The following is a 23,463-nucleotide window of genomic DNA, read 5'->3' as shown; positions in this document are numbered from 1 at the left end:
GGGGGGAACCCTAAATGGGTTTTGGGCGCCCCACCCCTAGGAGACTTGCCCCCCAAGCCAGGAGGGGCGGCTGCCCTAGGAGAGGTGCCCCCACCTCTCCTGGTTACGTGAGATGGGGTGGGAGGGGCGTACATCCCCTTAGTGGGCTGGTGTGCCCCTTCCCCTTGGCCCATAAGGCCCCCAAACACTTGCCCGGGCCTCTGAAACCCCTTTCGGACACGCTGGTCGTCACACGGTACCCCCGGAACAATTCCGGACTCCAATACCCTTCGTCCAATATACCGATCTTCACCTACGGACCATTCCGGAACTCCTCGTGACGTCCAGGATCTTATCCGGGACTCCGAACAACCTTCGGTAACCACATACTATTTCCCATAACAACTCTAGCGTCACCGAACCTTAAGTGTGTAGACCCTACGGGTTCGGGAACCATGTAGACATGACCGAGATATCTCACCGGCCAATAACCAACAGCGGGATCTGGATACCCATGTTGGTTCCTACATGTTCCACGATGATCTCATCGGATGAACCACGATGTCAAGGATTCAATCAATCCCGTATGCAATTCCCTTTGCCTATCGGTATGTTACTTGCCCGAGATTCGATCGTCGGTATCCCCACACCTCGTTCAATCTCGTTACCGGCAAGTCTCTTTACTCGTTCCATAATGCATGATCCCGTGACCAACTCCTTAGTCACATTGAGCTCATTATGATGATGCATTACCGAGTGGGCCCAAAGATACCTCTCTGTCATGCGGAGTGACAAATACCAGTCTCGATTCGTGCCAACCCAACAGACACTTTCGGAGATACATGTAGTGCACCTTTATAGCCACCGAGTTACGTTGTGACGTTTGGTACACCCAAAACATTCCTATGATATCCGGGAGTTGCACAATCTCATGGTCTAAGGAAATGATACTTGACATTAGAAAAGCTTTAGCAAACGAACTACACGATCTTGTGCTACGCTTAGGATTGGGTCTTGTCCATCACATCATTCTCCTAATGATGTGATCCCATTATCAATGACATCCAATGTCCATGGTCAGGAAACCACGACCATCTATTGATCAACGAGCTAGTCAACTAGAGGCTTACTAGGGACATATTACGGCATATGTATTCACACATGTATTACAGTTTCCAATTAATACAATTATAGCATGAACAATAGACAATTATCATGAACAAGGAAATATAATAATAACCATTTTATTATTGCCTCTAGGGCATATTTTCAACAATCGGGTCGAGGCAAATGATTTTCCACGCTTCGGTGGGGCACTTGTCCTCCTTGGACGCCCACTTGACACGCGGATGGCCGGTCCTGGCCGCCCGCTTCTTCTTCTTCTTCTTCTTCTTCTTCTTCTTCTTCTTCTTCTTCTTCTTCTTCTTCTTCCCTTTCCTCGCCGGAGCAGGCGCCGCCTCCTCCTCCTCTGGCTCCTCCTAGCCGTAGTCAAGCTCGTCGTCCATGTCGCCGTTGAGGTCCATTATATCATCTTGGGCAGCGAACCCGGGGGCGGCGGTGGCGGCTGAGCCGGTCGTGATGATGTCGTCCATGTCGGCCTCCTCGCGTCGGTGTCGCCGAGATGCGACGAGGAGGCTTGTGAGAAGAGCAGCGTGCCACGACGTAGAGGTGGCGTCGGGGAGGATGCGTAGGCCGGCGGCGAGTAGGTGTGCGGGGGGTACTGCACGCCGGCGAAGGCGGGCGAGGGCGTGCACTGGGCCGGGTGACCATGTGGAAAGGTGATGTTGGGGTTGAACCCGTCATGCGCATCGCCGTCGGCGTAGCCCGGCGAGGGCGTGCAACCCCAGGGGTGTGGCGACGACGAGAAGTCGGCCGGAGACCCGACGCTTTGCTGGTTTCAGGGCACGTACGGGCCATGGTCGCCGGGTGGATTCATCATCCCGTGCGAGACGCCTCGGCTTGTTCGGCCGTGAGACTCGCCAGTTTCGCCACGGCCGCCGCCGCCGCCGCCGCGAGCGCCACCCTGTCTCGGGTCTTCTTGGCGTTGGCCCTGTTCCGCCGGTCGGTGGTGACAGCTTCCCGGCGTTGAACTTCCGCCTTCCAGTTGGCATGCCCGGGGGCTTGGACGGCGGCGCCCTCTGCTTCGGCAGGGTGGTGGTGGCGGCGGTGGCATCCGTAGCGGCACGGGAGGGGGGGGGACGTACTTCTTCGGCGGCATGGCGGCCGGCTGGAGGGGAGGAGGAGGAGAATGGCGGGAGGAATGAAGAATGGGAGGGAAACCGAGGGGGGAAAGCAGGGGGAAACGGCGGGAAAAGGGCCTCCTCTCGCCGACAGAGCGAACCCACGCCCCTTTTTGATTCGGCCGGCGCCCCCAGGCGACCCCCGGGGGTTTGGGTTCGGCTCGGGTCCGCCGGCGCCGGTTTCAGGCCCAACCGGTGAAAAACGGGCTCCTGGGACGCGACTGGGCCGATTTTTAGACGTAGACGCTAAAAAACGCCTTGGGAGGGGGGGGGGGGGGGGAGTGGGGCGCTCTTGAGGGCGCGGCTGGAGATGCTTTATGACCAACATCATTTATCAACCACCGTATACGTCCTTATTTTTTTTCCGCCGAAGTAACTAACTCGAACCGTTTGTTGGAACGACGTGGCAGCTTACTTGGTGGACAAGCTGGTCAGGCTACCCTGGTCCATTTCTTCCTCCGCACCGGCCTACCGGAATCTACTCCGATCGGACGGGCCGGCCTCTGCCTAAAGAATCTGAGTACGAGCGTGAGGTGAGAGCGTTTGTTTTGGACGGTAGCTTCAGCACCACATGTGCCTATGTGGAAGAGGTATGTCATATATAGCTTGATGCAGCCTTCGTTGGACGTGCCCATATTAGGCCTACTCTCATGGACCAGAGGAAGATATGTTCACGGGTGGCTCACGACGCACGGCCACTTTTCGAACAACCGAACCAACCTCGGGATTCGCGAGTGAAAAATGTGCGACTCACCTCGTCCACAAGAACCGTGAGTGGAACAGAGGGACAATGCAGACTTGTCAAATACTAGAATAAAATATCAGCAACTCAGATAGGAAGGTCCGGCGACGGAAAATATGAAGGAGAATCTCGGTACCAGCGCATTTTATATGCAAAAAAAATTAGTAATTTAAAAGAAGTTCAAAAAATTCCAATTTTTTTGGTATTAAACATGATCAAATATTGTAGTCGTATAAAAAGATTCGTCAGAGAATGACTTTCGTTGCACAGTGGGTCAAAGATTCGGCAAAAAACGCTATATACAAGTACTATACACGCTATATTGTTGTCATAAACTTGTCTTTTTTGCCGTGAAGTCAATACGGATCATTTCTTATCCAAACTTTTTATACGAGTATAATACCTGATCATGTTTAATTCCAAAAAAGATTTGGAAATTTTTAAACTTTTTTTAAATTACTAATTTTTTTCCTGCATATAGAATGCGCGGGTACCCGAGAGCACCAAGTTCGCGTCCGTCCGGCCACGTCCTACATAAACTGAACTCCGAGTCTCCCACTCGACCACACACTCGGTCAGTTACATCATCACTTCCTGGTTGCTAATTGGCGACTTACAGTCTTGTAGTTCTTCTGCACATCGATCAATCGTGTGGTGGCAACGATGATGGTCGTGAATCCGCCGGGCAGTTCTTCTCTCGCGCGGCCGACCGCTCGCTGCTCCTCCGGCAGCCGATGGACCAGAGCTCCCCAGCCTGCCGTCGCTAGAGGTAGCCTGTCGTGCTTGCATCTTCTTTGTTTTATGCAGAGCAAAATCTTGTGCTTAGCTTTTATCGTTGGAGAGAAACAAATTGATTATACCGCATTGCTAATTAACTAACCAAAGATGCTAGACCTTGGAAGAGGTATTAGGTAGTAACCTACGAAAATCCCTCTTTTACGATCAAACATCCCCGGAATTTCAAGGTGGGCCGGTGCCCTCACTAATATCCAATTAAAAGCCGCCACCTCATCCCCCTTATGCTACTCCATCCGTCTCATAATATATGCCGTTTTTTGATATTAGTGTAGTGTCAAAAAATCGTTCATCATGGAACGAAGGGAGTACTATCTAAGACGAGTTATGTAGGTGTAGCAAAATTCTCAACTAACTAACAGTCTCAATCGGTTTGGTGATGCTCTTTATTATAGCAGTGGCCAAGAACAAGCCAAAAGTTGAAGGAAATGTTGCGAGCATGCCAAATCTGGTACGTGGCGACTCTGGTTCCATTTCTATTTTTATTATAAATGAAAATAAGTACTCCCTTCAATCCATATTAATTAACGCAGACTTAATACAACTTTTATACTTCTTCTTGCATATGTACTTTTCAGTTAGGATCATTAAATTGCAAGGTTGAGAAGAAGGCTAGAGAGACTCGAACAAAGAAGCAGCTCCACAAACCCGAAGAAGTGCCGACGTGTCAGGAAAGTATACATCGCCAACTTTCCATGGTGGATGTGCTCCAAAAGATCGGCATATCTCGGCATTTTGCTAGTGAGATCAAGAGTATCCTGGATTTTACATACAGGTACACACACTACTAGGTAGTAGGATTTAGAGATCATTTGTTCGGTTATTATGTTTGGTTTCGATAAGTCTTAGTTGTTTAGGATTTGTATGTCTAAGTTGATGTTTGAGCCATTTGATATTTCCGCAGTGAGAGACAAGCACCATCGACTTAGACATAAGAAAAATCTAAGACAACTTAGGCGTAAACACTAACATCTTTTTTCTGTGGTTATAAGTATCATGTGTGTCCTGACAAGAGCAAATTTTACAGTTATTGGTTACGAAGAGATGAGATCATGCTAGATGTGGAGACATGTGCCATGGCGTTCCGCACCTTACGGATGAATGGGTACAATGTATCGGCCGGTATACCTTTTCTAGTTTTGGAAACAAAATTGGTTGTTAATTTGCTTAAAGTATATTATTTGTTTTAATTCTTACTTAATACAGGTTGTGTACCTTTCTCACGCTGATTATCCACCTGAAATTATAACGTGCTCATGTAGATGGCCTGTCACATATCTCCACCGATCTGAGTGACACGAGATCTTTGTTGGAACTATACAAGGCTTCACAAGTTAGTACTTCGGACGATGAGTTGATTCTGGATATTATAGGATCCTGGTCAGGTCACCTACTGAGGCAACAACTGAAATCTAGTGAGGCACAAAGAACCCCACTCCTAAGAGAGGTACATATATACTTCATCCAAAAAACTATGTGCATGCATGCACCTACTGAACTTCTATAGATAGACTTAAAGAATGAACATTTTTGCTATATACTAGATTTATATTTCTGTAAGATCTTGTCTATGATTAATTCGTTCTAGGAATTGATTTTCCTAGCTCCATTGGAGATCAAATTTTCTTGTATACTCCTTGCTATATGTGCCTTTGTGTTCTTAGGTAGAACATGTTCTTGATAGCCCCTTCTACACCATGTTGGATCGTCTGGAGCATAAGAGGAACATCGAACAATTTGACATAATCGAGCATCCCATCCTACAATTGTACGGTTTTATTCTCTTTTTTTGCAAACTAAGTGCTATGTACACACACACAACCATATCATCGCATTTCTTAAGCAGGACTTCTCAGACAAATCAAGATCTTCTAGCTCTGGGTGTCATGGATTTCAGTACAAGTCAATCTATTTATCAACAAGAATATCAACATCTCGACAGGTACTTCTGATTGAAATTAATGTTCTCCTATGTACCATTTTTTTTCTTATTAAGACCTTTTTAGTTTCATGACAGTTGGGTGAGAGAGAGTAGGCTGAACCGGCTACCTTTCGCACGACAGAAGTTGGCATATTTCTACCTCTCAGCTGCCAGCACCATGTTCCCTCTAGAGCTATCTGAAGCTCGCATCCTATGGGCCAAGAATGGCGCGCTCACAACGGTTGTCGATGACTTCTTTGACGTCGGGGGATCAAAAGACGAATTGGAGAACCTCACTGCATTAGTCGAGATGTAGCAATATTTACATCGGTTATTTTTCTTCAAAAACAAAGTTGGGTTTCTTATGCTTATCCTAGTTTGTCGCAGGTGGGAGCAGCAAGAGGAAACTGAGTACTACTCTGAACAAGTCGAGATCGTGTTCTCTGCAATCTATATCTCGGTAAACGAGCTTGGATCAAAGGCTTCCATAGTGCAAGGCCGCGATGTCGCGGGACACCTAGTAGAAATTGTTAGTCTAACCATACCCAGTCTTGTGTTCATGGAAGAATAAGTTATTGTTACGAATACTGATGATCTCCCAGTTGCCTTCTGTAGTGGCAAGAATTGCTAAGGAATATGATGACTGAGGTGGAATGGAGAACGGGCGGATACGTTCCAACCCTAGATGAGTACATAGAAAATGCAGTTGTGACATTTGCATTGGGCCCAATTGTGCTTCCTGCATTGTATTTTGTTGGACCAAAGATTACTGAGTCTATGGTAATAGATCCTGAGTACAGTGAGTTGTTTAGGTTGATGAGCACTTGCGGCCAGTGGCGAATCTAGACAGAAACTGGAGGGTGGGCTCAAAGCCTGTATCATGCCAATATCTGTTGGGTTGGGCTTGCAAGTGGTTGAATTGGGCCATGAAACTAGTAGTAAAAAAAATTCTTACAGTGCTGGAGGAGGGGCTCAAGCCTGTTAAAGCCCCCCTAGTAGATTCGCCCCTGCTTGCGGCCGTCTTCTCAACGACGTCCAAACCTACGAGGTATTTTGCCCAAGATATTCTGAATTCTAATTTACATGTGTTTATTTATTACTTAGCTTCAGATAAATATGTCTTGAATTCTCCAGATACAATTGTCAAACTCCTAAGAAAAACGACATTACGATAGCTAACAAAAAGACTTTTGTTGACTACTTTGTTGCAGAGGGAATACAAAGAGGGTAAACTGAACAGTGTCTCTCTGCTCGTGCTTCACAGTGATGGCTCTGTGACCATACCAGAGGCTAGAAGGAAGTTGCAGAAGCCCATAGATACGTGTAGAAGAGACCTGCTAAGGTTGGTCCTTAGGGAGGACGATGCCGTGCCTAGGCCTTGCAAGGAACTGTTCTGGCACATATGCAAGACATGCTACTTTTTCTATTATCAGGGAGACGCATTTAGCTGCCAAGAGGAGAAGGCCGGTGCGGTGGATGCGGTGGTACATGAGCCACTCCAAGTCCCCATGAATCTACTCTCTGACCTTGATTTATCTACTTTGCGTGAGAGAATAAAGATCAAACATTAATTACTACTTCATGTTTATATTGTTGTGCGCGTGTCATTGGTGAAGATGCATATGCATCGTTGTGTTATAGTGTAGCCTAAATATCGAAGGCACTACACCGGGCTTTAAATTTGATAAAGCCATGAACTACAGATGCACAGAGCTAGAGAATCAGCTTGTAGGCAACGAGTAGTACAAGTAAACAAGAAAACAAATAGAAAAGACAGGATATGGAGTTTCTGCTACCGGGTGCGCATGCACCCAGAAGAATAATAAAGTATTAAAAAATTGTTTTTTTAGATAAACATTGAACAGTGTTTTATGTCCGTGCAAAATTTTATGGTGGTGTAATGTTTGTGGAAGTCTACGCATAAAAACAAATCAATCTGCAAAAGACTATTTTTTAAAGCATTTTTGGGGCGCTCGTTTTTTGCACGCATCCACAAATGTCATTTCATTATGAAAATTTGCATGCGGGCATAACACTAATCAATGTTTGTTGCAAAAAAAATCATCATTCTTGGAATTCTTTTTCTAATTTTACCGTTTATGCCACACATGTGCATGTGAGCTCAGGACTAAAAGCACACTTTCGAGCTTGGACGACGAGATCTTCATAGATACAGGGAATAAGTAAATGTAATGATGGGATGCCTATGCAATTTGCATTGCATTTTGACGCGCGTGGGAATGGAGTAAATAAGTATGCAGGAAACCATCATACAACATGGGAAATATACGTGCTATATATGGAACATTATTCTTATAAAGGATGGTAGAGTAGCCGCCTCCTAGGAGCCTCACCGCGCGAGAGGGCCCTCCGCGCCGCCCCGTTGGCGCTGACCTCACATGGCTGGCGCCCTAGGATGCTCCCGTCTGCCTGCACACATCATCCCCAACCATCTTTCTTTGGGTGTCCATGATGCATGGGCCGCGGTCACGCCGAGACCACCTCTATGTGTTGATTTTGTCACACTCACATGCCTTGCCCCGCACGAGATGAGCCACCCGGGTCCGAGTGAGCGTCTTCGCCCCGGGCTGAGGTGCTTCACTCGCTCCAACTAGGCGCCCTCGCGGTAGTCCAATCTTCATGAACGCATCACACACGGGTTGTTTTCCTCAGAGCTCCATGACGGGTGGTCTGCGGCCGTGGTTGGGGCCACCTCTTTGTGGTGGCTTTGCCTCACGCTTGTTAGCCCCGTCTAATTGACAGGAGTGCCCCCTATTTGCTATCTTAGCTCACCGCAGTACAGACTGGTCCTTCAAACTGAGCTGGGGCATATGGAATCTACCTGGTAGGAGAGGTTCCCCATAGATGGAAATAATCGTCACAACCTGTTGGCCACAACTTTAGGTTGTTACCAACAAATCAAGGTAGTTCAACACGCAGAGCAATAGTTTTTTCATGAGGATTTGCTCGCTAGCGCTTGATGTCGCTTGAAGCTACGTCGGTATTTCTCCAAAGAGGAAGGGATGATGTAGCACAACGGCGGTAGGTATTTCCCTCAGATATGAAACCAAGGTTATCGAACCAGTAGGAGAACCAAGCAACACAACATAAACAACCCCTGCACACAAATAACAAATACTCGCAACCCGATGTGTTAAAGGGGTTGTCAATCCCTTTCGAGTAACGGTGCCAGAAATTGGTGCGTGGACGAGAGAAAATTGTAATAGATTGAATAAATACATCGCAAATAAAATAAAGTGCAGCAAAGTATTTTTGGGTTTTTGGATTAATAGATGTGAAAATAAAAGCAAGGAAAAAGTAGAACGCAAAGGCAAATAATATGAGAAAGAGACCCGGGGGCCGTAGGTTTCACTAGTGGCTTCTCTCGAGAAAAATAGCAAACGGTGGGTGACAAATTACTGTTGGGCAATTGATAGAACTTCAAATACTCATGACAATATCCAGGCAATGATCATTACATAGGAATCACGTCCAAGATTAGTAGACCGACTTCTGCCTGCATCTACTACTATTACTCCACACATCGACTGCTATCCAGCATGCATCTAGTGTATTAAGTTCATGGAGAAACAGAGTAATGCAATAAGAACGATGACATGATGTAGACAAGATCTATCTATGTAGAGGTAGACCCCATCATTTTATCCTTAGTAGCAACAATACATACGTGTCGGTTCCCTTTCTGTCACTAGGATCAAGCACCGTAAGATCGAACCCACTACAAAGCACCTCTTCCCATTGCAAGATAAACATATCAAGTTGGCCAAACAAAACCCAAAAATCGAAGAAGAAATACGAGGCTATAAGAGATCATGCATAAAAGAGATCAAAGAAACTCAAATACTTACATGGATATAAAAAGAGATATATCTGATCATAAACTCAAAGTTCATCGGATCCCAACAAACACACCGCAAAAGAGTTACACCATATGGATCTCCAAGAGACCATTGTATTGAGAATCAAGAGAGAGAGAGAGAGAGAGCAAGCCATCTAGCTACTAACTACGGATCCGAAGGTCTAGAAAGAACTACTCACGCATCATCGGAGAGGCACCAATGGAGGTGGTGAACCCCATTCGAGATGGTGTCTAGATTCGATCTGGTGGTTCTGTACTCTGCGGTGACTGGATGAATATTTCGTCGACTCCCCTAGGGTTTTTGGAATATTGGGGTATTTATAGGGCAAAGAGGCGGTCCGGGGGGCACCCGAGGTGGGCACAACCCGGCGTGCCCTGGTGGGTTGTGCTCCCCTCGGGGCACCCCCCAGGCGCAGCCAGGGCCCATTACGTTCCTTCTAGTCCATAAAAAATCTTCGTAAAGTTTCGTGGCATTTGGACACCGTTTGATATTATTTTCTGTGATATAAAAAACATGGAAAAACAGCAACTGGCACTTGGCACTATGTCAATAGGTTAGTACCAAAAAATGATATAAAATGACTATAAAATGATTATAAAACATCCAAGATTGATAATATAACAGTATGGAACAATAAAAAATTATAGATACGTTGGAGACGTATCAGCAACCCCAAGCTTAACTCCTACTCGTCCTCGAGTAGGGAAGTGATAAAAACAGAATTTTTGATGTGGAATCCTGCCTAACATGTCATATCATATTTTTTTCTTTATACCATGGACATTTGGACTTTTATATTGTTCAAAGCAATAGTCTAGTTTTGACATGATAATTTAAATACTCAAGCATATCAAAAAGCAACCATGTCTTTCAAAATATCAACGCTAAAATAAGTTATCCCTAGCCCATTATGCTCAACCATTGATCCATTCATGAAAAACATTCGCATATTAGCTACACCCAATACTCAAGTACAATCATATTGCCTCCTAGTTGGTGCTTTTGTAAGAGAAGATGGAGACTCAAATTCAAAATAAAAATTGCATAAAGTAAAAGAAAGGCGCTTCGCAGAGGGAAGTAGAGATTTGTAGAGGTGCCAGAGCTCAAAGTGAAAAACTTAGAGATAAAAACATTTTGGGAGGTGTATCCATCCCACCAACGAAAATGACTTAGAGTTCCCAATACTTTTCATGCTTAGGTATATCATAGGCGGTTCCCAAACAGAAAATAAAGTTTATTCCTTTTTCCACCATACTTTCACTTTCCATGGCTAACCGTATCCACGGGTGCCCTCCATACCAACACTTTTCAAGGAATTTATTATTTGACACCATAAAGTAAATTCATTTTTTTCATTTTGGGACTGGGCATCCCAAATACATTTTCCTTACTCTCGTCCAATGACAAGTGAATAAACACTCATCGTGAGAATAACACATCTAGCATGGAAAATATTAGCCACCCTCACCGCTCCGCGAGCTAAATGAACACACAAAAGATAAATTTATTTTTGAAAATTAGAGATGGCACATGCAATTTGCTTAGAACGACAAAAGAATACCGCATATAGGTAGATATAGTGGACTCATGTGGCAAAACTGGGTTAAAGGTTTTTGGATGCATAAGTAAAGATCATACTTAGTGCAAAATGAAGGCTAACAAAAGATTGAGAAGCGACCAACCAAGAAACGAATAATCTCATAATCGAGCATTAAGCATAACTAACACCGAATAATGCACCACAAGTAGGATATGTTGGGGAACATAGTATTTCAAAATTTTCCTACGATCACGCAAGATCTATCTAGGAGAAGCATTGCAACGAGCAGGGAGAGTGTGTCCACGTACCCTCGTAGACCGAAAGCGGAAGCGTTTAGTAACACGGTTGATGTAGTCGAACGTCTTCATGATCCAACCGATCCAAGCACCGAACGTATGACACCTCCGCGTTCAGCACACGTTCAGCTCAATGACGTCCCTCGATCTCTTGATCCAGTTGAGGACGAGGGAGAGTTCCGTCAGCAGGACGGCATGGCGACGGTGATGATGACATTACCGGCGCAGGGCTTCGCCTAAGCACTATGATGACATGACCGAGGTGTGTAATTGTGGAGGGGGGCACCGCACACGGCTAAGAGAAGACTTGGTGTGTCTTTGGGGTGCCCCTCCCACATATATAAAGGGGGGGAGGAGAGGTGGCCGGCCCAAGAGGGGGCGCACCATGGGGGGGAGTCCTACTTGGACTCCCGGTCCAACTAGGATTCGCCCCCCTTTCCTATTCCCACTTAGGAGAAGGAGGGAAGGAGGAGGAGGAGAGAAGGAAAGGGGGGCCGCCCCCACCCTAGTCCAATTCAGTTTGGGCTTGGGAGGGCGCGCGCCACCACCTGGCCGCCACCTCTTCTCTCCACTAGGGCCCTTGAAGGCCCATTAACTCCACCAGGGGGGGGGGTTCGGTAACCCCCGGTACTCCGGAAAAATGCCCGAACCTTTTCGAAACCATTCCGGTGTCCAAACATAACCTTCCAATATATCAACCTTTATGTCTCGACCATTTCGAGACTCCTCATCATGTCTGTGACCTCATTCGGGACTCCGAACAAACTTCGGTTCATCAAAACACATAACTCATAATACAAATCATCATCGAACGTTAAGCGTGCGGACCCTACGGGTTCGAGAACTATGTAGACATGACCGAGACACATTTCCGATCAATAAGCAATAGCGGAACCTGGATGCTCATATTGGCTCCTACATATTCTACGAAGATCTTTATCAGTCAAACCGCATAACAACATACGTTGTTCCCTTTGTCATCGGTATGTTACTTTCCTGAGATTCTATTGTCAGTATCATCATACCTAGTTCAATCTCGTTACCGGCAAGTCTCTTTACTCGTTTTGTAATGCATCATCCCGCAACTAACTCATTAGTCACATTGCTTGCAAGGTTTATAGTGATGTGCATTACCGGGAGGGCCCAGAGATACCTCTTCGATACACAGAGTGACAAATCCTATTCTCGAGCTATCCCAACTCAACAAACACCTTTGGAGACACCTGTAGAGCATCTTTATAATCACCCAATTATCTTGTGACGTTTGATAGCATACAAGGTGTTCCTCCGGTATTCGGGAGTTGCATAATCTCATAGTCAGAGGAACATGTATAAGTCATGAAGAAAGCAATAGCAATAAAGCTAAACTATCATTATGCTAAGCTAACGGATGGGTCTTGTCCATCACATCATTCTCCTAATGATGTGATCTCGTTCATCAAATGACAACACATGTCTATGGTCAGGAAACTTAACCATCTTTGATTAACGAGCTAGTCAAATAGAGGCATACTAGTGACACTCTGTTTTGTCTATGCATCCACACATGTATCAAGTTTCCGGTTAATACAATTCTAGCATGAATAATAAACATTTATCATGATATAAGGAAATATAAATAACAACTTTATTATTGCCTCTAGGGCATATTTCCTTCAGTCTCCCACTTGCACTAGAGTCAATAATTTAGTTCACATCGTCATGTGATTTAACACCAATAGTTCACATCTTTATGTGATTAGTTCACATCACCATGTGACCAACACCCAAAGGGTTTACTAGAGTCAATAATATAGTTCACATCGCCATGTGATTAACACCCAAAGAGTACTAAGGTGTGATCATGTTTTGCTTGTGAGAGAAGTTTAGTCAATGGGTCCGTCACATTCAGAGCCGTATGTATTTTGCAAATTTTCTATGTCTACGATGCTCTGCATGGAGCTACTCTAGCTAATTGCTCCCACTTTCAATATGTATCTAGATTGAGACTCAAAGTCATCCGGATCGGTGTAAAATCTTGCATCGACATAACTCTTTACGACGAACTCTTTATCACCTCCATAACCGAGAAATATCTCCTTAGTCTTCTAAGGATAATTTTGAGCGCTGTCCAGTGATCCACTCCTGTATTAATATCGTACCCCCTTGCCAAACTCATGGCAAGGTACACAATAGGTTTGGTACACATCATAGCATACTTTATAGAACCTATGGCTGAGGCATAGGGAATGACTTTCATTCTCTTTCTATTTTCTACCGTGGTCGTGTTTTGAGTCTTACTCAACCTTGCAATACATGCAAGAACTCCTTCTTTGACTGTTCCATTTTGAACTACTTCAAAATCTTGTCAAGGTATGTACTCATTGGAAAATCTTATCAAGCATCTTGATCTATCTCTATAGATCTTGATGCCCAATATGTAAGCAGCTTCACCGAGGTCATTCTTTGAAAAACTCCTTTGAAACACTCCTTTATGCTTTCCAGAAAATTCTACATCATTTCTGATCAACAATATGTCATTCACATATACTTATCAGAAAGGCTGTAGTGCTCCCACTCACTTTCTTGTAAATACAGGCTTCACCGCAAGTCTGTATAAAACTATATGCTTTGATCAACTCATCAAAGTATATATTCCAACTCCGAGATGCTTGCACCAGTCCATAGATGGATCGCTGGAGTCTGCACACTTTGTTAGCACCTTTAGGATTGAGAAAACATTCTGGTTGCGTCATATACAACTCTTCCTTAATAAATCCATTAAGGAATATAGTTTTGACATCCATTTTCCAGATTTCATAAAATGCGGCAACTATAATATGATTCGGACAGAATTTTAAGCATCCATATGAGTGAGAAAATCTCATCGCAGTCAACACCTTGAACTTGTTGAAAACCTTTTGCGACAATTTGAGCTTTGTAGATAGTAACACTACTATCAGCGTCCGTCTTCCTCTTGAAGATCCATTTATTCTCAATGGCTCGCCGATCATCGGGCAAGTCAATCAAAGTCCATACTTTGTTATCATACATGGATCCCATCTCAGATTTCATGGCCTCAAGACATTTCGCGGAATTTGGGCTCATCATCTCTTCCTCATAGTTCGTAGGTTCGTCATGGTCTAGTAATATGACTTCCAGAACAGGATTACCGTACCACTCTGGTGCAGACCGTACTCTGGTTGACCTATGAGGTTCGGTAGTAACTTGATCTGAAGTTTCATGATCATCATCATTAGCTTCCTCACTAATTGGTGTAGGAATCACTGGAACTGATTTCTGTGATCAACTACTTTCCAATTCGGGAGAAGGTACAATTACCTCATCAAGTTCTACTTTCCTCCCACTCACTTCTTTTGAGAGAAACTTCTTCTCTTGAAAGGATCCATTCTTAGCAACGAAGATCTTGCCTTCGGATCTGTGATAGAAGGTGTACCCAACAGTTTCTTTTGGGTATCCTATAAAGACGCACTTCTCTGATTTGGGTTCGAGCTTACCAAGTTGAAACCTTTTTCACATAAGCATCGCAACCCCAAACTTTTAAGAAACAACATCTTAGGTTTCTTGCTTAAACCATAGTTCATACAGTGTCGTCTCAACGGTTTTAGATGGTGCCCTATTTAACGTGAATGCAACTGTCTCTAATGCATAACCCCAAAACGATAGTGGTAAATCGGTAAGAGACATCATAGATCACACCATATCTAATAAAGTATGGTTACGGCATTCGAACACACCATTACGCTGTGGTGTTCCAGATGGCATGAGTTGTGAAACTATTCCACATTGTTTTTAAATGAAGGCCAAAATTGTAACTCAAATATTTGCCTCCACGATCAGATCGTAGAAACTTTTATTTTGTTGTTATGATGATTCTCAACTTCACTCTGAATTTCTTTGAACTTTTCAAATGTTTCAGACTTATGTTTCATTAAGTAGATATACCTCTGCGTTGCACCGGGAGAGAAAATATGTGTGTGCTTAAATTAAATTCAATGGGAAGGAGAGTGGAGCTAGCTAGCACTGAGTCTGAATTAAAAAGCCTTCGTATTTGCCGTTGTACTAAAAGACTTTAGGATTCACGTCGTGCCGGTCCAACGGTTTCGGAGGCTTCCTACTACTATCATCCTCTTTGAAGCTGGGCAAAGGAACTTACAGTTTTCCCCTCTGGAAGCCATATGTAGCTTCAAGTAGTTGAAGGTATGTGGATGCAGAGGAAGATGAGTATATGATGAATGTTGATGTAATCATAACACATAGATTATTACCAGCACAAAGCATTTTCTATGTTAAAATGGTATAATGGTAGCCTATTGTATCACGGATCATGATATTGCTACAAATTTGTGTAAGCAAAAATAAAAAAGAAACATGAACTGCCATATTCATTCAGAAGGAAAACAACACCGTGCTCAAATAAAAATTCTATCAAACGAAGACACTGTTATTCATAAATATCTAGTGTAGATGACAATGCAGTTAAGTGATGGAGAATAAAATTGGAAATGAACATGGCCCAATCTAAACGAATAGATAGTAGCTAGGAGAACTAGTTAAATTTTCTTGGAAAAACATACCAAGAAAAGTGGAAGTGATGGAGCACAACAGTAGCAGATAATCATTAATGTGATGGAACATCCGTTCACATAGTAATAATCTGTCAAATGCCACGGAGCATCAGAAACTACATGATGTTACAACAAGAACAACATTCAGTTCTACAGAAAAGTTGAAGTCCACTCAATTGTTTACACTATATAACTTAGAAATACGTATTGACAATCAAAAGTGCTTCCTGTAAAAAAATCTCAAAGGTTCTACACCTCCATGAGCTTCCTTTTGAACACACCACCTCACAAGTTAGTTAGAGACAGGGAGACATGGCGGATTCTGGCTAATTTTGGCGTGATTCCTACAGAAAGCTCCTCAACTGAAGAATGTCACAACAACAAATACATCAACTCAGCGCTTCTCTATTTTCTAATAAATCACCCGCCTATGCAGGAAGGAAGCGAAAGGGGAGGAGGGCGGAGGGGCGGAATTTAAGAAATAAAGCTTTGTTATGTGCAACATCCATATTTTCCGAGGTTCAAATTTTTTATTTAAAAACGGGCCACAACTTTAAATAACAAAACTGAACCACCTAGAAATCAGGATGTCACGCAATGCTAACAACATATGAAGTTTCACCCATATGAAATGTTAAACAAATAATCACTTTCTAATTTAAAAGAGATAAAGGGTTCAGAATAGTACAATGAATACAAGAAACGAAAATCAGCTACGAGACACAGATGTATGGCTTGCTCTGTTTTGTAGCATCAATTGACGTAACCAAAATTGAGATGCTGAGAAATAGGATTAAGGACTGAAATATCAGCAAAGTAAATTAGAAGATATGAAAGTGTTACCCTAGTTTTCAGACCCTCAAGTTGATCCTTTTTTCAGATGTAGAATTCATCATATTAGGCAAGAAGATCAACGAACTCCTTGTGGACTAACATTAAGAAGCATACAATGGTAAAACCATTCACCAGATTAGCACCTTAATCCATGCCACTTTCTTTGTTGATTAGCAAAGCCAACTCCAATATGCCTGCTAAAGCATTATCCATCTACAATGTCCTATTTACGAAATTAAGACATCAAATTACACATAAAAGATAACTACAATTCTGTTGTCAAACTGTTGTGATGTTTCAGGTCCTCAATCACATTACATTTAAAAATTTGTCAGAACGAATTAGATAAAATCTAACTATTAAATATTCATGTCTATATGATGACCCAAGCGGTGGCGATCAGAGTACGTCGGAGTAGCTTTATTGTGTGCTTATATATCATGACACATAATAGAGGATATATGATAAAAGAGTGTAGGAAGATAGAAGTAGATCAATAATAAACTACGTAAAGTTATCATGCGTGTGAGATGTCAATGAGTCTCAAATGCTAGCAGTGCCCTGTCGAGCACACATGCTGCAGCTAGGAGGCAGACCATGCTATATGTCTAAATGTTTCATCTACTCAACGGGCCTATATTTAGCCCACTGTTTTGTGAATTTCCTAACGTAGGTAATTAGTCATGGACTTTATCCATTAAATCTCCATCGTATGTGTCAAATTCCTGAACATGAAGTCTGTCCGCCTACACCTAGCCCCTACAAAATAGCTGGAGAAAGACACATCTATCAGTGAGAAATAACATTTTAACAGTGTAATTTTGCAGCCATATCAATCCCAACTATCAAACTTTCGAGAGAGATCGGTCGAGGAGCTACAACTGTGTGTCAAGCTCGAGAGCCAACATCACAAATGGCATGCACGTACCGCCAACAACAAGATCAATGATACCACGCTGGACGCTATTGATTTTAGACCATCGATGCTAACAATATCAGAGATTCATCATCTTAAGATGAACAGACTTTTTTTGTGGGTTTGGCCAAAATTTTGATGTCCCAAACATCTGAATGAGGATAATGACGTAGATATCTTGAAATTCATCCTAGTTTGCTGAACAGGGTCGCTTAAGTAAATTTGAGACTGCCATCTTCCCCGCAAATAACAAACTGTCTGAAAGTATAATAAATCCAATAAATAGAAAAGAGAGATACTTAGTGAAGCCATACATGTAACCTGATTCTGCCAACAAAATCCACATATTAGCACCCTTTTGGACTGATGACAGATCATCCAAACTTCTTTATCACACGTATCTTCAACAATTCCTATTTCCCCGCTTCAGCAGCCAACCCCCATCTCGTGCCACACCGACTGTTGCAGGCCAGAACCAAGTAGCCTCCTCCTTTGCAGCCGTTCTGAGCAGCACCACCGCTAGAATCCTCTCTCTCTCCCTCCCTCCCTCACTCCCTTCCTCTCCCTCCCACTTCCATGGCAGAGGCGGGCAGGGGCAAACAACGACTTATCGAGGTTGGCTTCGCCGCTGTCCTGTTGGGTGAGGTGTTTGGGGCGGCATCCATTAGAGAGGGTGTTGATCCAGTTGTGGATGGGAGACGGAGGTGGTTCGGTTGCGGCAGGGGCGGCAAGCGGCTGCGCCGGCGAGCGGGCTGAGAGGTGCAGCTGCGACGGCAAGTGGGTTGAGGTGTGGGCGTGCGGCGGCTTGGGCACATATCAAGGTCGAGGAGAGGAGGCACGTATGGGTTAGTTTCGCTGCGACGACGATCCTGGGGCACGGGGCCGGTGGAGCGGCCGTGCTGCTCGCGAAGACGGAGGCAGCGACGAGCGGTGGGCTGCTACCTCTTGAGCACTGCGTTGGTTTTCCCTTGAAGAGGAAAGTGTGGTGCAGTAAAGTAGCGTAAGTATTTCCCTCAGTTTTTGAGAACCAAGGTATCAATCCAGTAGGAGATCACGCTCGAGTCCTGTCATGGTTCTAAGTCTGACAGTAGAATGGGGGGGGGGTAGGAATGTAGAGGCAAGATCTTAGCCATGGAGGAGTTGTACTCGGGAGTTTTACGAGATCAGGCCCTTTTCGGAGGAAGTAACAGCCCTACGTCTCGGAGCCCGGAGGCAGTCGACTGGATTATATGCGTGTGTGTTACAGAAAGTGCGAACCCTTGTCCCTGAGGAGGGGGGTGGCTTATATAGAGTTCGCCAGACCCCTCCCGCCCTCAGTTACAAAGGGTTTAAGGTACATTAAGATGGAGACGTTACTGGTAACGTCTGTAATAAAAGTACATAATAACTGAGGGCGGGAGTGGCTCTAGATCTTCTGGTAGTCGAGTGGTTGTTCGTACGGTCGAGTGTCTTCAAGACTGTCGAGTGGAACATGGCTTCAGGGTCGAGTGGATGATGATTTTTCTTCGACTGCTTCTGGTTCTTTTAGGGATGTCCTTGGGGAGGGTATCTTGAACATATCCATGACCCTACCCTAGGTACATAGCTTCATCATTAGCCCCCGAATGGATCAGGGTTTGAGTGAGGAAGGAGTTGAGAACACTTCCGACTCATTTTTCGTGCTATGAGTGTATCTTGCTCTGGATCAATGAACTGAGGGGATGACACCAACTTCTTTTTCAGTCGCCTTGGTCCATTCTTAGTTTTTGTCGAGTGAACTTTTACGGTAGAGTTCCGAATGAAGATGCAGAGGATGTTTTCCGTCTGACAAGTTGTTCTGCCGTCCGCGGATTTCGCGGGATTCGAATTTTAGGAAGCGCGCTGGACGGGCGAGGTCGTGGTAATCGGGACGGATTAGGCAGGTCGCCTCGATTCCCGTGCCACCTTTTTCGCCACGTATCGCGTGCGCGACTGTTGCGGGATTTGTTTAGATCGTCCGGGCCTACAAGTTAGTCACTCGAAAGTGACCTTATAAAAGGCACCGGACCGGGCTTTTGAACAGTGCGCCCTCATTCTCTTTCTTCTTCCTCAGACTTCTCCGCTGCGCCCACTTCTGCTCTCGGCGTCGTAGCCTCGCTCGGACTTGATCCACCGCCATGGGAAAGGAGACGATGGTGGCGTTGGAGCGCGTGAAGAAGGCGATCGCGAAGGCGAAAGGCAAGAGGACCAGCCGGGGTGGATCCTCGTCGAGATCCGGCCTGCCGCCGGGCTGGATCCAGGGCAACTGGATCCGCTCGATGATCAGCCAGGACGACCTCGACGACCTGGTGGAGGGGGGACTGATCCCCCACGAATCGGCGTGGCTCCCGGGGAACGAGACCAAACCGTGGCCGCTGGAGGGTGAGTGCGTTCTCCTCGCCACTCATGTCGACCGCGGATTCTCTTTGCCTCCCCACCCTTTCTTTTGTGGCCTTTTGAACTTCTACGGGGCTCAACTCCACCACTTTACTCCAAACACTATAGTGTATTTGGCTGCCTTTGTGTCAATGTGCGAAAATTTCTTGGGTTGTCGACCGCACTGGGGTCTCTTCAAACACATATTCACCTTCCGCTCCCAGTCGGTCAAGAAAGCCAACCCGAGTGACGAGAGGACGCATGTGATACAGATATGCGGCGGCCTTGGAATCCAAATGAGGAACAAGAGTACCTTCCCAGCGTTGATCCATCCTGACTCGGTCCGGGGCTGGCAGTCGACCTGGTTTTACTGTAAGGACCAGCTGACCCCGGGCCAGTCAACTGGACTTCCCCCCTTTTCCCTGGCTCGAGTGGAGAAGCCCTCCTCCTTGAGGGTGATCCCAGAAGAGAAGGCGCAGGTCAAGGCGTTGGTCGAGCAGGTCGTCCAACTTGTCCGCGACAGGGTGACTGGGATGGACCTGCTGGAGGTCTTTCTCAGTCGATGCATCCAACCTCTCCAAGCCCATGACCATCCAATGTGGATGTACTCGGGTCTCGAGGACTCCACTCGGATCCACCCGGAGGATGTTAGTGAAGACACGGTGGAGAAGTGGCTGAGAGGAACCACCGGCAACAAAGATAATCCCCGGGGGTCTAGGAGGGTGATTCCATTCGACCATTTGCGCCAGCCGGAATAGGTGTGATTTTGCATTGTCAAGTATCTTCTCGATTCATTGTGTAGCACTTTGTTGATGGTCGACTATATTTCTTTTGCTCGTTGTCCTTTCAGGCTCTCATTGATATGTACTCGATGCCCAATGGAGTGCAGGAGCAAGACGTCGAGGAAGGGGCAAGCGGGGGCGAGAGTGGCGAGTGGCACTCGGATGCAGAGGAGGACGAGGAGAGCGACGACTCGAGTGATGACGAAGAGGTCGATTCGCCTCCTCGTAGAGAGAGGAGATCCAAGCACGCTCACGACCCAGCGAGCACCCCGGTCCTGGCAACCGCGTCGACTGGGCAAACTTCGAAGCGCCCCCGGACGTCTTCCCCAGCGCCGACTGAGAAGGCATCAAGGCAGCTCAAGGTTGTGCCGCCTCCTACGCCAAAAGCATCGAAAGCTACCTCCTCTAAACCACCGAAGGCTTTGCCCAGAATCAAAGTGATCGTCCCCACCATCTCCGGGTAATCATCTGATCCGTTCTTTTCATCGACTCGAGCAACAGAACATAACCGATTGAGTGTGGACATTTGCAATGCTGCTACATCAAGAACCTCTTCCTACCAATATCGAGATGAGGAGATGGAAGACGCGGTTACCTCCAACCCAGGTAAAAACTCTTATGATCTTGTTCTTGATTACTTGGTCGGTTAAATTCTAGCGATTCACTTAGGGTCGACTGATTTTTCTGCAGCTCCACCCAACGTCATTGATCTTCCAGATGATGATGAAGACGTGGCTCCTAGGCCTAGGAAGAACAAAAAAGTAGCAGCTGGCAAGACGTCTCAGCAGGGATCGACGACCACACCAACCGCCTGGCAATCTGAAGACGCAGGCGGGGCCTTTGTAACTTTCGCTGTACCATTGTCGAGTGAGCGCCCTGCATTGTCGATTGAACCGGTGTTCCCTTCAGTCGTCCAGCCTCACGCTTCGGAGCTCCAAGCTGCCGCACCTGGGTCGTCTGCCCCCTTCTTCACCAACTACCATGTTCCGGAAAACCAGTCGGACATGGCTGCGGGAGCCATCCATCAGGCTAACGTGATGATGGAGCGGATGAAGATGGTGCACGAGCATAGCCAGGCTGCTTACGACGCCAGCGCTGCTCTCTGGGCCAATGTCCAGGTAAGTAAACTTCCGACTGACCTTGTTCTATTAGGATATGCTACCCGAAATATTTTCTTCCATATAATCTCTTATTGTTTGCATCGAATCTGTACACCCCACTGGGTGTTTTGTCGTCTTTGGTATTTGCGCTCTTCCACTCGGTCTGGGCCAGTAGGATCTGAACCAGTGGGGGCACTCTAAGTGCGCCCACTGGGCGTAGTCCCCAAGACCGCAGTCGACCGCGGGCAGTCGACTGGGGTCTGAGTTCTTTTTCCTTTCTTTTCTTCCACTCGACCCGGGCGGACCGGTCGAATGAGATCTGAACCAGTGGGGGCACGTCAAGTGCACCCACTGGGTGTAGTCCCCGAGACCGCGGTCGACTGCTGGCAGTTGGCCGGGGTCTGAATAGTTCTTTTTCTCTTCTTTTTGTTGTTTTTTTACTCGACCCGGGCGGACCGGTAGAGTTAGGTCTGAATCAGTGGGGGCACGCCAAGTGCACCCGCTGGGTGTAGTCCCCGAGACCACAGTCGACTGCGGGCAGTCGGCTGGGGTCTGAGTAAATAACCTTTGATCTTGTCGATTGACACGTCTTTTACCTCCTGCAGAAATCTTGTACTCTCATTTCCAAGTTTGCTGAACTTGAGGAGAAGAAGAGGCAACTCAACCTCGACTTGGAGCTGGCCCAATAGAATTTGAAGAAAGCTCAAGATGAAGCTGCTGGTATGGAAGGTAACTGCCTGTCGACTGTTCGCGTTGATCGTCTTTTAAGATATTTCCTCGATCTCTTGTTTGATCCGATTGCTTCTTTTGCAGAGAAAATGAAGTTGGCTCTGGAGAAGAAGGACTTGGACCTTGCAGCTGCGCAGAAGGAAGCCCAAAATAAGACTGCCCTTGCAGACCAAAAGCTGGCTTCAGTCGGAGTGTTGGAAGGGGAGGTGAACAAGCTGAAGTCCTGTCTCAATGAGTCTAACCGAGAAGTGAGTCATCTGAAGAAGGATAAAATTCCCCTGAATGAGAAGTTGGAGTCTGCGGTCCGCAAGAGAAATGACACGGAAGCCTATCTGAGAACTCTTGCTAAGAAGCTCTATCTTATGCTGGAAGGTACTCCTTTTAAACCGACTGTTTTGCTGCTTGTAAGTTAATCCTGTCCAGTCGACTCACTAACTCTTTGACTCCAGAATTCTGCCAAAACTTTGACGAGGAAACCGGAAGGATCGAGAAGGGTCTTCCTATCGCTTCTCCAGTTTGCGATGAAACTTCCATGAACATGCTCCGACTGGAGTCCCGTGTCGCCAGCGTCACAAGTTACCTCGCGCGTCTGAAGGTGACAGTTTCACGAATTGACCCATTACTCTGCCCAAGGGCGACGCTTCAAAATGACCTGGAATCTCTGATGGCTCGGCTCGACGAGATCCCTGTTCGAGTGCAAGAATGGAAGAAGTCCTCTTCCCGGTGTGGTGCTGACGTGGCGTTGTCCTTGGTAAGAGTCCACTGCA

General features: G+C 45.8%; 1 protein-coding gene across 2 annotated transcripts; it reads left to right on the top strand.

Moving 5' to 3' along the window:
* Positions 1-3,490: 3,490 nt before the first annotated feature.
* On the top strand, positions 3,491-7,265 carry LOC125533918 (acyclic sesquiterpene synthase-like). Of its 2 annotated transcripts, XM_087540061.1 has the most exons (12): positions 3,491-3,730; positions 4,152-4,207; positions 4,335-4,531; positions 4,784-4,878; positions 5,019-5,203; positions 5,421-5,524; positions 5,603-5,698; positions 5,774-5,989; positions 6,065-6,206; positions 6,293-6,489; positions 6,677-6,725; positions 6,889-7,265. In XM_087540061.1, exons 1-12 carry the CDS (start codon positions 3,625-3,627, stop codon positions 7,246-7,248), a joined length of 1,803 nt encoding a protein of 600 aa, XP_087396187.1. In that variant the 5' UTR covers positions 3,491-3,624; the 3' UTR covers positions 7,249-7,265. The 2 variants fall into 2 exon arrangements, 1 of the variants encoding a protein (XP_087396187.1); XR_015615211.1 differs by having other exon boundaries at positions 4,155-4,207; positions 5,421-5,698; positions 6,293-6,725; positions 6,889-7,025.
* The last annotated feature ends 16,198 nt before the right edge of the window (positions 7,266-23,463 follow it).

Source organism: Triticum urartu, chromosome 2A (genome assembly GCF_056163025.1).
Source record: "Triticum urartu cultivar PI428250 chromosome 2A, HENAU_Tu73, whole genome shotgun sequence".
NCBI classification, from domain to species: domain Eukaryota; kingdom Viridiplantae; phylum Streptophyta; class Magnoliopsida; order Poales; family Poaceae; genus Triticum; species Triticum urartu.
This window is presented reverse-complemented; position numbering and strand designations above follow the sequence as displayed.